Here is a 14,011-nt window from a genome sequence, read left to right as displayed (position 1 = left end):
CTCTGCTGTTTTAGTGGGGTTTCAGAGAGGGAACGACAGTGAACGCACGATGACACCCTCACACAGGTGCTCTCTTTTTGTAGGGTTTATTTTGCATTCTAGAACACTCCCTTAGGAAATGCTGTCTTTCACCTGGTCATATATAAATATGAAAGGTATATATTTTGATTTTAAATGAAAAATAAATATAAAGGCAATTATGTGAAGCTATGTAACATGGAATGTACTGTTTTGTCGTATTAAAAAAACTAAGAACTGAGGGCTGGCACTGTGATGTAGTGGGCTAAGCATCTGCCTTCGGTGCTGGCATCCCATATGGGTGCCGGTTCCTATCCTGGCTGCTCCTCTTCCAATCCAGCTCTCTGCTGTGGCCTGGGAAAGCAGTGGAAGATGGCTCAAGTCCTTGGGCCCCTGCACCTACATGGGAGACCTGGAAGAAGCTCCTGGCTCCTGGCTCCTGGTTTCAGACTGACCCAGCTCTGGCCGTTGCAGCCATTTGGACAATGAAACAGCAGATGGAAGATCTCGCTCTATCTCTCCCTTTCTCTCTGTAACTATACCTCTCAAATAAATAAATAAATCTTAAAAAAAAAAAAAACAACTAAGAAGTTTGGTTTCTCAGAATTTTTCACTATTTTGTTTATCTAGTTCATTAATGAAACTAAGAAAATTTGGCACATCTCAGCTGTGCTAACATTTTAGTCTTCAAATTTACATTTAAAATAACTTACTCCGTCCCTCATGAGGTGCCTTCTGTACCAACTATAACGGTCTAATGTGGGGGCCAGCATTGTAGTGTAGTGGGTAAAACCTCCACCTACAGTGCCGGCATCCCATATAGGCGCAGGTTCAAGTCTCGGCTGCTCCACTTCCAATCCAGCTGTCTGCTATGGCCTGGGAAGACAGTGGAAGATGGCCCAAGTCCTTGGGCTCCTGCACCCATGTGGGAGACCCAGAAGTAGCTCCTGGCTCTGGATCAGCAACTAATTGGGAAATGAACCAGCAGATGGAAGACCTCTCTCTCTCTCTCTTTCTCTGTAACCCTGCCTTTCAAATAAATAAATAAATAAATAAATAAATAAATAAATATTTTTAAAAAATATTCACTTCTTTATTTGAAAGGCAGGGTTACAGACACACACACACACACACACATACAGAGAGAGAGAGAGAAAGCGCTCAGCTCCGGTCGTTGCAGCTATTTGGAGAGTTAACCAGCAGATGGAAGACCTCTCTCTCGCTCTGCCTCTCTGTAACTCTGCCTTTCAAATAAATAAATAAATCCTTACAAAAAAAAATCTAATGTTTTCTGGGCAATGCAACATGGCTATATCTCTAAAAGAAATGAAATACTAAAAAATTATCATATTACATTTAAAAAATCTCAACCCTCACTGGGAAAGGGCAGATTAAATATAAATTTAAAAAACATATTTTTTTTCAAGAGAAGTCTATGTAGGAGATACAAGCTTAGGCTTGACTAGCTAGTTCAGTAATTCCTTTGCTGGTATTGCACAAAATATTTGTTAGGGTTTGGGGAAGGATTTATATAACAAATTTTTTTTTTTTACTGCAATTGCAGGATTCCAAATATAATTCTCCCCCTTTTTTTTTGGTGGTCATGTCTTTTCAAAATTTTATTTATTTGAAAGACAAGCAGAGACAGACAGCAAGAGAGATTTCACATCTGTTGGTCCTCTCCTCCAGTGTCCGCACAATACCCCAGGCACAGCCAAGAGTCAGGAATGCAATCCAGGTCTCCATGTGGGCGGCAGGACCCGAGTATCTGAGCCACCACTGCTGCCTCCCAGCCTGGGCATTAGCAGGAAGCCGGATTTGAGAAAAGAGCTGAGAGTCAAACCCAGGTACACTGGTAAGGATGTAGGCATCCCAAGCAGGTCTTAACCACTAGTAGGCCAAACATGTACCCCTTTGTGTTATTTTTAACCATGTTTTAAAAATAATCAAGTAAGGGGCCGGCTGTACTAAGTTGTGGTGAAGCCGGTAAAGCCACTGCCTGCAGTTCTGGCATCCAATACGGATGCCAGTTCGAGTCCTGGCTGCTCTTCTTCTGATCTGGCTCTCTGCTATGGCCTGGGAAGGCAGTAGAGGATGGCCCAAGTCCTTGGGTCCCTGCCCCTGCATGGGGGATCCAGAGGAAGCTCCTGGTTTCTGGCTTCGGATTGGCACAGCTCCAGGCATTGTGGGCATCTGGAGAGTGAACTGGTAGATGAAGGATCTCTTTCTGTCTCTCTGCCTCTGGCTCTCTGTAACTCTGACTTTCAAATAAATAAATAAATCTTTAAAAAATAATAATCAAGTAATATCACAGAAGCTTTGGGTAAATAAAGTTCTAAAAAAGTCAAAGTAATACAAAATTTAAAAATAAAGTCATAAAAATTTACAAGCCAAACCAGCATAAATATGCTTTCTGGCTATAAAAATTACCGTTTGTCTACAGATTGGACAGCTGATTGCCCCCAGCCATGAACCGTATCGCCAGTATGCAATAATGCAGGCACCTAACGGGAGAAAAGATATTAATGCTGATGTTTTGAAGTCAATGTATCCTGAGACAATTCCACATATTTGAAGCATTTTTAATAACATTACCTTATTTACAAAAACATTCTTTACTTCATCCAGCCAACTTTTCAGGCAAATTCAAATCCAGTAATAATTCCTAGCCATAAAGAATATTTGTATCTAAACCACTGGTTAAGTTAAGCAACATTTTAACACAATCAAAAGCAAGTATGCATTAATTGCCTTAATGCTATCAAGCTTCATAGACTATTCTATTTCCTATGTAAAATAAATAAAACAATAGTTAAATATTGTGAAGTTGACAAAAACAAATCACAGCATAAATTTGCTGTTCCAAATCTGATGCATACATTACAAAAATATAACTTTTATTTTTAAGGGTCCAGAAAACCAAATTATGAACTACTAACAGTAAGTAGTATAAGCAAGCAATGAAAAGATGCAAAGATTACACGCCCTCTACCCTAATAAAGTTTATAACTGATTCAGCATCCATACTAGATGGATTTGACTTTTCTGCTTGAAAGTGCTCATGAGCAGCAAAACAGCTAACAATGGGCAACACAGCCAAAAGGAAGAGTTTATATGACCTCAAAAAGTGTAGGAGACTTAAGTGTATAAGCACAAAACTTCAGGCTAACAGATGAAGGAATGCTATTTTAAATACCATCTGTTGTTTAAGGGCCCAACTCATTGTTTTTCTCTGCAGGACACCCATGTCTTCAACCATCCAGGTCCCACTGTGAATCTGAACTAAGTGTTAAGTGCTGACCTAAGCCTTCATTCTATTGCTAACACCCTCTTTTATTTTTTAACTTTCTTCCTTCCTCCCTCCCTCTTTTTTTTTTTTTTAATTTATTGGAGAGGCAGAGAGATAAACAGAGCACTCCCATCCACAGTTTCAGTACCCAAATGCTTCGCAATGGCCAGGGCTGGGCTGGGACTGGAGTCAAGAGCTGTGAACTCAATCCAGGTCTTCCACTAGGGTGGCAGGATCTCAGTGAGTTGAGCTATCACGACTGCCTCTCAGGGTGTGCGTTAGCAAGGAAGCTGGTGTCAGGAGAAGGAACCAAGAATTGAACCCCAGCACTCTGATGTGGGATGTGGGAATTCTAACTGCTAGGCTAACTGCCTGCTTCCCTCGGTCTATTCTTTTAATATGTAAGCAGAACACAGGCCTTGGGCCAGGCCCCTGAAATGGGTGTGTTTTTTTTTTGTTTTGTTTTGTTTTTGTTTTTAAGATTTATTTATTTGGGGCTGGCACTGTGGCACAAAGGGTTAAAGCCCTGGCCTGAAGCACCGGCATCCCATATGGGCGCTGGTTCTAGTCCCAGCTGCTCCTCTTCCGATCCAGCTCTCTGCTGTGGCCTGGGATAGCAGTAGAAGATGGCCCAAGTCCTTGGGTCCCTGCACCCATGTGGGAGACCCGGAAGAGACTCCTGGCTTTAGATTGGCGCAGCTCCGGCCGCTGTGGCCATCTGGGGAGTGAACCAGTGGTTGGAAGACCTCTCTCTCTGTCTCTACCTCTCTCTGTAACTCCTTCAAATAAGTAAAATAAATATATTTTTAAAAAGATTTATTTTATTTATTTGAAAGGCAGAGTTATACAGAGAGGGAGAGACAGCAGACAGCAGAGACACAGAGAAAGAGATCTTCCATCTGCTGGTTCATTCTCCAAATGGTCACAGTTGTTAGGGCTGGGCCAGACTGAAACCAGGAGCCTGGAACTCCAACCAGGTCTCCCACATGTGTGCAAGGGCCCAAGGAGTTGGGTCATCATCTGCTGCTTTCCCAGGTGCATTAGCAGGGAGCTGAATTGGAAGTGGGGCAGCTGCGACTTGAATCGGTGCCCATATGGGCAGCATTGCAGGCAGCGTGCCCCAAAGCTGCCCCCCAACTCTGTATTCTTATTCTTGCCTTAGTGACCAAGCTTAGCCTTCCTGTGACTCTTATTTTTATTCCTCCAGATCAAATAAGGGTTCAAAATTAAGAACAAGCAATGGCAATCCAACTGAGGAGACCATTTAAGGTGACATCCTTAAATCAATTAGAAAGTAGTTAAACCTGGAAATATGGAATATTGACTTGGAGTGCAGAGAAGGATGCATTTGAGAGGAACTTGCAGAAGAGAAAGACTGGAACTGAACTCTGTAGGACAGATGGGATGTAGATAGGCAGAAAGCAGGAGAGAGGACACTTGAGGTTTGAGCAGTAAGAACAAATGCCAGAGGCAGAAACAGTGTTAGGATGCTGGTGAGCAAACAGAAGGGCTAAGCAGGTTGGACATTACAGTGGCTATGCGGAACGACTTGTCCACCAATTTAAGGGTGAGTTTGGAAACTAAACAATCTTTGATATATTTCCTCTCATACAGTGCTGCTAATTAGACATCATTTATTAAGTACTTTGAAGAACCTACTTTCATATAAAAGCTATACAAAAGCAAAACTTAATAACCTGTCAGCATTATTACCATGTATAAAGTCTTGGATTTATTATCTCTTTTCACTCAAAAACTTGATGTTTTGACTCATTTATTCCCACATGTTTTTCCCACAAGTTAAGGTACAGGTGTTCTTGTTTTCCAAATTATGTTATGGCCAGCTGGGCCTGCACTGAAAAAACTATGGCTCTGTAAGTCAAACACTTCAGTTCGTACACATTCATTGTTATATGTGTGATGTTTTTCTTTACTTTCACTTTCCCCCTACATAAAAAGTTATCTACCTAAATCAGAGTGTGGGGGAGATGACTCGGTGATGTCCATCTGGATCACAATCATTGTTTATTTGTGAAATGGAAATGAGACCTCACATGATTGCTGGAGAATTAATAAAGATTACAAAAGCAAAAAAGGTGGTATCAGTTTCTGTTACTTTTCTTGGTTCACTGCAATGGAACAGAATGGTGGTTCTACATATAGGAAGTAAACTACAATGATCTTGATATGAGGGTGTTTCAGAGAGTTTGTGGAAAATGGAATTAAAGGATAAGCTAACTTTGGTGGAAAATTTTTGAAATCCATGTATACTCAAGTATACTTGAACTGCTTTTCAAAGAAATGCATTTCTGTGTGTTGAGAAGTGGAAAAGTGGCTTTTTAAAAAAATTTTTTGAACCTACAGACACTAAATAAAAGTGGCTGACGAGTGGGGCAGCATATCAGAAGCCATCTGCTCCATTACCTCAGTCCCAGAGGTAAAAGCAGGAGCACAATACAGCCACTCTTTCCACTGATGGGATTATCCACTCAGTGAATTTTCTAAGCCTGGGTTAGGAAACAGGTTAATCTCACCTGCCAAACCTCACTGACTGTGCTGGAGGGTACCAGAGGCCACGGCCAGACTCAGGGGAAAAGAACGCCAGATGAATTAGGAGTATCTTCCAGAGGCTTCAGAGCACAGACCATCTGGTCGTTTTAATTTTCCCCGTCCGGCCTTTGATTATTTCTCTGCTCATTAACATTTCCAACAGATAATTTAAAGGACTGAAATTAGTGATTTAGGCAAAATCTTAGAGAAGAGGTTGAAATGAAGGAATGAAGCAATAATGGGATTCGATTACTGAGTAAGCCCAAGGTGTAAAAAACCCTGCATTGCATGGTACGGATCTGGAACACTCATCTCATTCCCAACACATAAATAATTAACACCGTATATAAGACATCTGTGATGGGATGAGTCATTAGGCTGCCATGTGGGACACCTGCGTCCCACATCCAAGCGCATGGGTCTGGGTCCTACCTCCACTCCCGATTCTAGCTTCCTGCTGATGTGCACCCTGGGAGGCAGTGGATGATGGCCCGAGTAATTGGGTCCCTGCCTCCCAGATGTGAGACCTGGACTGAACTCCTAACTATGGCTTCAGCCAAGCCCAGCACCAATTGTAAGCATCTGGGCAGTGAATCAGTGGAGGGAGACCTCTTTCTGCTTTTCAAATAAATAAGAAATAAGAACTATGTGAGGAAGTTACACAAAAGATGCAAATGGGAGAGGGCAATTTATAGGATCATTGTATGTTAAATTTTAAATTAATCTTTGTATGAAAATTTAGCACATTTTGATGCAATTAAGATCCTATTTTGAACATACTCATTCAACTATTAGTAACATTACTGCTAAAGTAATAATAATAAGCCTAGAAATGGACAAATTTATGTAGACAAATCGTTGCTTGAGTGTCTTCTATTATGTATGCCACTGATCACACTGGGCTTGCAGACAGACCTAGGCTTAAAATCGGGCTCTATTGCTTAGAAGCTGGGTTACCCTTTGTAAGGTCTCTGAGCCTCAGCTTCCTCATTTATGGGATTAGGTGAGAAGCGAAATGTGCAGCACATGGTAGGTGTGTAATAACTTTCCCCCATCTTGTATAGCAGAGATCAGCAATAAAAATATAATACCTCATTATTTGCTATGAAATCTATCTGAAGATACTGGTACTATGTAAGTGTGAATACATTCTAGGTTTCTTGTTCTCCAGCTCTTTTGAGGCTGCAAAGATAGAGAAACTAAGAACTTTTGCAGTAACCCAGGTAAACAGATAGGAAGGAGAGTTATGGGAAGGTCTCAGGGAGGGTTCTTGAGAAGAATTTTCCTGCCCTGGGAAGAATGAATAATAAATGAAACTATCTTAGGACTGGTATTGTGGCTTAATAGGTTAAGTCACCGCCTGCAATGCTGGCATCCAAGTCCCAGCTGCTCCACTTCTGATCCAGCTCCCTGATAATATGCTTGGGAAAGCAGTGGAAGATGGCTCAAGTCCTTGGTCCTCTGCATCCATGTGGGAGATCTAGGTGAAGCTCCTGGCTCCTGGCTTCAACATGGCCACTGTGGCCATTTGGGGAGTGAACCAGTGGATGGAAATATCTAACTCACCCTCTCTCTCTCTCTGTAACTCTTTCAAATAAATAAATCTTAAATAATAATAAACGGGGGCTGGTGCTGTGGCATAGCGGGTAAAGCTGCCACCTGCAGTGCCAGCATCCCATATGGGCGCCGGTTTGAGTCCTGGCTGCTCCACTTCTGATCCAGCTCTCTGCTATGGCCTGGGAAAGCAGTGGAAGATGGCCCAAGGGCTTGGCCCTTGCACCCACGTGGGAGACCTGGAAGAAGCTCCGGGCTCCTGGCTTCAGATTGGCGCAGCTTTGGCCACTGTGGCCAATTGGGGAGTGAACCAGCAGACAGAAGACTCATTCTCTCTCTTTCTCTCTCTCTCTCTCTCTCTGCCTCTCCTTCTCCCTGTGTATAACACTGACTTTTAAATGAATAAATAAACCTTTAAAAAAATAATAATAAATGGAGCTACCAGAGAGATAAACAAGAAGAGATCCAATGAGTCCCTAAGGCAACTGATTAAATTTTAACCACTATTCAAACACATATTTCTGTTTATGGAGAAGCTGAATAATTAGGTTTTTTTAAAAAAACAACCGATACTAATAACATCTAAAGAGACTATAAATATTAAATTGTACAATTTACTATATGACATGCTAAATATACTTGGTTTACAAACACAGCAGAATATCACCCTACTCATGAAATATAAAATGTGATAAAGGGAAAATTAGGACTCTCACCTATATACACACATGGTGTTGGTCTAAGCAGTCACTTTAACCATATATAGCACTGTTTGCTTACCACAGAAAAGATGTCCACAGTTTGTCTCAACGGGGAAGGAGGCTTGATGTAAACAGATTGGACAGTACATGTCAGTGTAGAATTGCTGCCGAGCAGCAGCAGGTGCATCCTGATAAGAAAACAGGTATACATTACAGTTTTCAAAATTATCTTCCTGCTCAATTGTATTTGACAATGAAGTCCATACTACACAGTCCTCACCAAACTTAAGATGTGCAATCATTCAAGGTGGTTTCTAAGTCTGCTAAAGCTATGAAGCTATCTGCTGTCCTATGTAAGCCAGACATTCTCTACCTTCCTTCCTGAATACAATTTAAAGATAAAAACCCAGACTGACTTGCGAGTGTCTCCTTTACTCTACTAGAACAAGTATATTCTGAGAAGCACAAGGCTGAGCTACTGCATAAGTTGAAGAATGAATGTCAAACTATTTTCTAAATACCTTGATTTTATGGTATTTATGCCAGTTTTAATGGTACCAAAAAAGATAAAAATGTATGGAACTTAACATTCCCCTCTTCACTTCATTAATATTTTTTTATTTGGAAGTTAGAGTTATAGACAGTGAGAGAGAGAAAGGTCTTCCTTCCATTGGTTCACTCCCCAAATGGCTGCTATGGCCGGCACTGCGCTGATCTGAAGCCAGGAGCCAGGTGCTTCTTCCTGGTCTCCCATGTGAGTGCAGGGGCCCAAACACTTGGGCCATCCTCCACTGCCCTCCTGGGCCACAGCAGAGAGCTGGACTGGAAGAGGGGCAGCTGGGACTAGAACCCAGTGCCTATGTGGGATGCCGGCGCCGCAGGCGGAGGATTAACCGAGTGAGCCACAGCGCCGGCCCCTTCATTAATATTTTTTTATAAACTGACAAAAACTCAATTTCCAGTTCTTCCCAATAGAAATTTCTGCAGTAATGGAAATCTTAATCTATGTTATCCCACATGGTACTCACTCCTGTGTGGTACTTGAAATATGGCCACTATGACTACAGCCCTGAATTTTAAACTTCATTTAATATTAACTCAAGTTTAGATCACCACATGTGATTAGTAACAACCATATTGGACAGCACAGACTAGGCTAAATTAAGAGCTTTCTTCCAACTCTAGCAGCTGCATGCCACAGCGGTACAGAGAAATCCAGGACTCCTGCATAGCTAGATCTGTTCCTACAAACACTACTGTGCATCTAAGCAAATCTTAATGATTAATATGTTAATAATAATAACAGCTGCCTAACTTATCATGCTTTGAGATTAAGTCAGACAGTTGTTTATAAAATCACTTTGTAAATTATAAAACACTATCCCAACATGAATTACTGATAACAGTGCTGGGGCAGAGTACTCCTAATGTGCTTTAACTATTCTTACATCAATAAATTTAAGTGAGAATAGGACTTTCTGTCTGTTTAGCTCACAATTGTCAATGCCTAGAACAAAGTCTGGCATATGGAGGACGTTCAAAATAGATTTGGTAAATGGAAAAATTTATATAACCTTCAGTAGAACTAAAGTTTGATCAGGTCGGAAAGCAATTTTTTGTATTTGTTAACAGTTTTATTGGAATATAATTCACCTATCATAACACTTTTCCATTTAAAACATATACTTCAATGATTTTTATCATATCTAGAATTATATAAAAACATACCTTTGGGTGTTTTCATCACCCCTCACTCAAAGAAACCCCAAACCCATCAGCTGTCATGTCCTAGTCTTCCCCTCCCCCAGTCACTAGTGAGCACTAATTTACTTATGACTGTGAATTCGCTTTCTCTAGGCATTTCATATAAATGGAATCGTACAGTATGTGACCTTTTGTATCTGGTTTCTTTCTACTTAATGTTTTCAAGATTCATTTATATATATATCCTTCATTCCTTCTTATGGCTAAATTATGTGCCATTGTATCTATGCTACATTTCATGTATTCATTTTTTAAAAAAATTTTATTAATATAAATAGAACAGATGTCATGTATTTCATATGTAAAATTCTAAGAAGATAACCATACTTCCCTCCCTCCCTGTAGGAAAGCATTTTTTTTTTTTAATTTTTTTTTTTTTTTTTTTGGACAGGCAGAGTGGACAGTGAGAGAGAGAGACAGAGAGAAAGGTCTTCCTTTTGCCGTTGGTTCACCCTCCAATGGCCGCCGTGGTAGCGCGCTGCGGCCGGCGCACCGCGCTGTTCCCATGGCAGGAGCCAGGTGCTTCTCCTGGTCTCCCATGGGGTGCAGGACCCAAGGACCTGGGCCATCCTCCACTGCACTCCCTAGCCACAGCAGAGAGCTGGCCTGGAAGAGGGGCAACCGGGGGAAAGCATTTTTTAATCTTTGTTTTAGATGTTAGCTAGCTTGGCTTGAAGGTTTGTAACACCCTACTTATTCCAGCCTTATGGAGATTTTACACTTTTGGTTCTTAGAGATTACATTTGGTTGAAAAGCAAAGAGGCAGAGGGAAAATTTTTCTTCTTCGTTTGCCTAATTTTGTTATCTTTGAGCACTGAAGAAAAAGGGAAGGGGAGGACTATTGAAAAAAAAAAAAACTCACACCCTTGTTTCTTTGTGGGTCTCAGGGAAAATGCTTTCAAAGTTTTCCCACTATATTTCATTAAAACCTGTTAAATAGTGATTATTTCTGCACAAATAGTAGGAAAATTGCTGTATTTAAAAAAAGTTAATAAGGGTAGGCCCCTCCCTTTGTTGCCCTTGTTGCCCGTGCCTTTGGGGCCACCTGCTCCCTGCTTTCCTGCTTGCTGCCCTTGGCTTGCACCTGGTCTGCTCTCTCCTTGGTATGGACCCAACTTAGCATCTAGACTTTGCTTTCTCCCCTAAATAAAAGCCCTCGGTCTCCCGCACACTCCTCTCACTGAATAAAAATCCTTAAAACTTAAAAAAAAAAAAAAAAGTGAATAAGAAAGCATGAGTAAATTAAAAGTAAGCGAGTTGTCTGATCTGAAATTATAAATCAACAGAATGACTAAGGAATTTAAAGTTGGAAAAAGCACATGTTTACCAACAGTAGTTACTGTTCCATCACAACTGCATATGCCCTCATGCAGTGACATAAACACAAATCCGTACAGAGCAGTACCTGTTCTGTTTGAAGTTGTTCTCGAAGCACCCTTACTAGCTCTTGGTTTTCTGGGTGAATGTTCTGATGTACATTTCTGTTGAACAAAACACAATAAACCTTTAATATCAAATGCTGTCAGATGAGTTCATATTTTATGTATCTATTTTTTTTTACTTAGAACTCCTAGTGATTTAACAGATGTGAGTATGATGCTATACAAGTGCACTCCAACTCCAGGGCTCTGTGCATACGTTCCAGATTATGCTGGGGCAAGTTCTTCAAAGATCACTGATCACTGGTTTATTTCAGGTTGAACTGCCAATGATAAAATCTCCTGGTATCCTGGATATTTATAGTATTTATTTATAAGCATTTATAAATAAATATTTATTAAAATATTATGAAGAACAATTAATACATGTACTTCTCTTGTGAAATTCCTTCAAAAATAGGCAGCCGTATATACTTTTACATATTATTACACATTTGAACATCTTCCCACAACTAATTAGGTCTTTCTCCTAACTTTTCAGGTATGAGGGGTAAGGAACAGAGCAGAAACTAAGATTATATAATGTAGAAAGGCAAAAAGGAAACATACTGCTAAAATCTTAACATTAACAATTAAAATGGAGACTCACAGACAAGAACCTAGTGGTTGATATAAACAGATAAGATAAAATATAGGAGCATAAAAATTAGAAGTTGTGGTCATGATGGTAGGATGAGAGCAAAGTTTTAAATCTGAATTACAGCTTAATCTGATTTGTCTATAGTTTTTTTTTCTAGAACTTAAACATCCTGAACAACAATATTCTAAGTCTGCAGAATCCCTGCATTAGTCTACAGAGGAGCCCTTATTATGTGGGTAAGCTGTATCCAACAGAGGTAAGAACTCAAATATCCTAACAGGATAGGGAAAATTAAATAAATTAAATTTTAAAAATTAAATAAAATTAAATAAATTCATCCTGTGATTATTCCATTTCTAATACAAAATGCAAATTTTAGAAAAGCTTTATTTCAGAGAACTAAAGCAATTTAAAGTCAAGTCTCTAATTGAAGCAAACATGGATGTAATGAAATGACTCGAAAGTTGTTTAAATCTAAATTTTTTTGGATTGCTTTAAAATAAGTTACATTCTTCTGACTGAATAAGTGATCTACAAAAGGAAGCTATCTTATATGAAAGCAATGTATCAAGGAACAATCTATCTCATGTAAATACTGGTGAATATTTAGCTAAATGGCAATTATCTACTCTTTGAGAATGGAAAACTATTCTGTTTTCATTGGGAAAAAATAATGATAACTTTTCAGAGTACAGATATGAACCATATGACTGGAAGTTCTTTTATTTGGTTTCTTTCCATAAAAGGGAAGATGCAGGAATTCTTAAATCTGTTAGAAGAATATTTGAAAAGTAAAAGTATAGCCAGAAAACAAGAATGCCCAACCTGTTAAATACTGCCAGTAGCTCAGGTCCTTAAATGAGATTGGTAGCTGGGAGTACAGAACCAAACACTTATTAAATAATAGGATAATTTTAAGGTAGACTAAAAGCCACACTAGAATATCTGGTACATAATGATCACTTAGCTATGAGAAAAATGACAGGGTATTTGACAACAAGTTGGTCTGAAGTAAGGTGCAAAGGGAGGCAGTGGCTCTAATACAGGACAGAAGTACATTTGCTATTACTGTATCTTCCAATGATTTATGATGATCCTTCTTTGCTCTGTGAAAGGGGAAATTAGAACTATCAAACAGTTAAGTTGTATGTAGCCTCAGAAAGAAGCCAGGAATCTCTGATATGAGGCTAAAATATGCCTAAACCTTGGAACAGAAAAAAAGTATACAAATGTGTAAGATTCTTTCGACTGGTTTCTGCTGTGTCGACAAATGACAGCTGTTAGTACTAATAACTTAAGGAGGAAAAGCTATTTAAAACATACAAATAAATGGAAAGGCATTCTGTTCATAGACAATGTTTTAAAGATGAAAATACCACCCAAAGTGATCACGCTCTATAGATCCAAAGTGACCCCTATCAAAATCCCAATGGTGGTTTTTGCAGACATAGAAGAAACACACTCTAAAATCCTGTGAAAGCTCAAGGGACACCACAATCACCAAAACAATCTTGAAAAAGAACGAAATTGGAAGACACACACTCATTGGTCTGAAAATTGACTACAAAGCTACAGCAATCAAAGAGGGTGGCACTGTCATAAGGACAGACAAACCAATAGGATAGAACACAGAGCCCAGGAAGAGACTCTCACCTACGTGGTTGCTATGGACTATGTGTCTGTGTCCCCCAACAAAATACACAGGTGGACTCTAATCTGCAGAGTGATGGTATTTGGAGGTGAGAACTTTGGGAAGTAACTGGGTCATGACAGTAGTGCCTTCATGAAAGGATTCGTGCCCTTACAAGAAGTGACATGGGAGAGCTTGCCACATGAATATACAATAAGAAAACATCCATCTGCAGACTAGGTAATGGGCTTTTGCCAGACATCAGATCCTCAACACCTTGATCTTAGAACTCCCCAGCCTCTGGAACTGTGAGAAGTAAATACTGTTTAAGTCATCCAGTCTAAGGGGACTGGATGTAATGGCCCCAAATGACTGAGACAGTAGTCATTTGACTTTTGACAAGTGTCCCAGTCTCATTCACTGGGAAAGTATACTTTCAACAAATGGTACTGGGAAACCTGATATCCACATGCAAAAGAATGAAAT

General features: G+C 39.9%; 1 protein-coding gene across 5 annotated transcripts in view; it reads right to left on the bottom strand.

Annotated features, from left to right (window-relative positions):
* RNF170 (ring finger protein 170) overlaps nt 1-14,011 on the bottom strand; it is a 42,655-nt gene that overhangs the window by 9,320 nt on the left and 19,324 nt on the right. For all 5 annotated transcript variants that reach the window (XM_062213622.1, XM_062213621.1, XM_062213623.1 and 2 more), the window contains 3 exons: nt 11,282-11,357; nt 8,192-8,300; nt 2,449-2,522 (listed from right to left, as the gene is read on the bottom strand). In XM_062213622.1, the coding sequence (XP_062069606.1) occupies nt 2,449-2,522; nt 8,192-8,300; nt 11,282-11,357 (259 nt within the window). The remainder of the gene's footprint in view (nt 1-2,448; nt 2,523-8,191; nt 8,301-11,281; nt 11,358-14,011) is intronic.

The sequence above is a fragment of the Lepus europaeus genome, chromosome 16 (assembly GCF_033115175.1).
Source record: "Lepus europaeus isolate LE1 chromosome 16, mLepTim1.pri, whole genome shotgun sequence".
NCBI lineage: Eukaryota > Metazoa > Chordata > Mammalia > Lagomorpha > Leporidae > Lepus > Lepus europaeus.
Note: the sequence above shows the minus strand (reverse complement) of the source record. Positions and strands in the feature narration are given on the sequence as shown.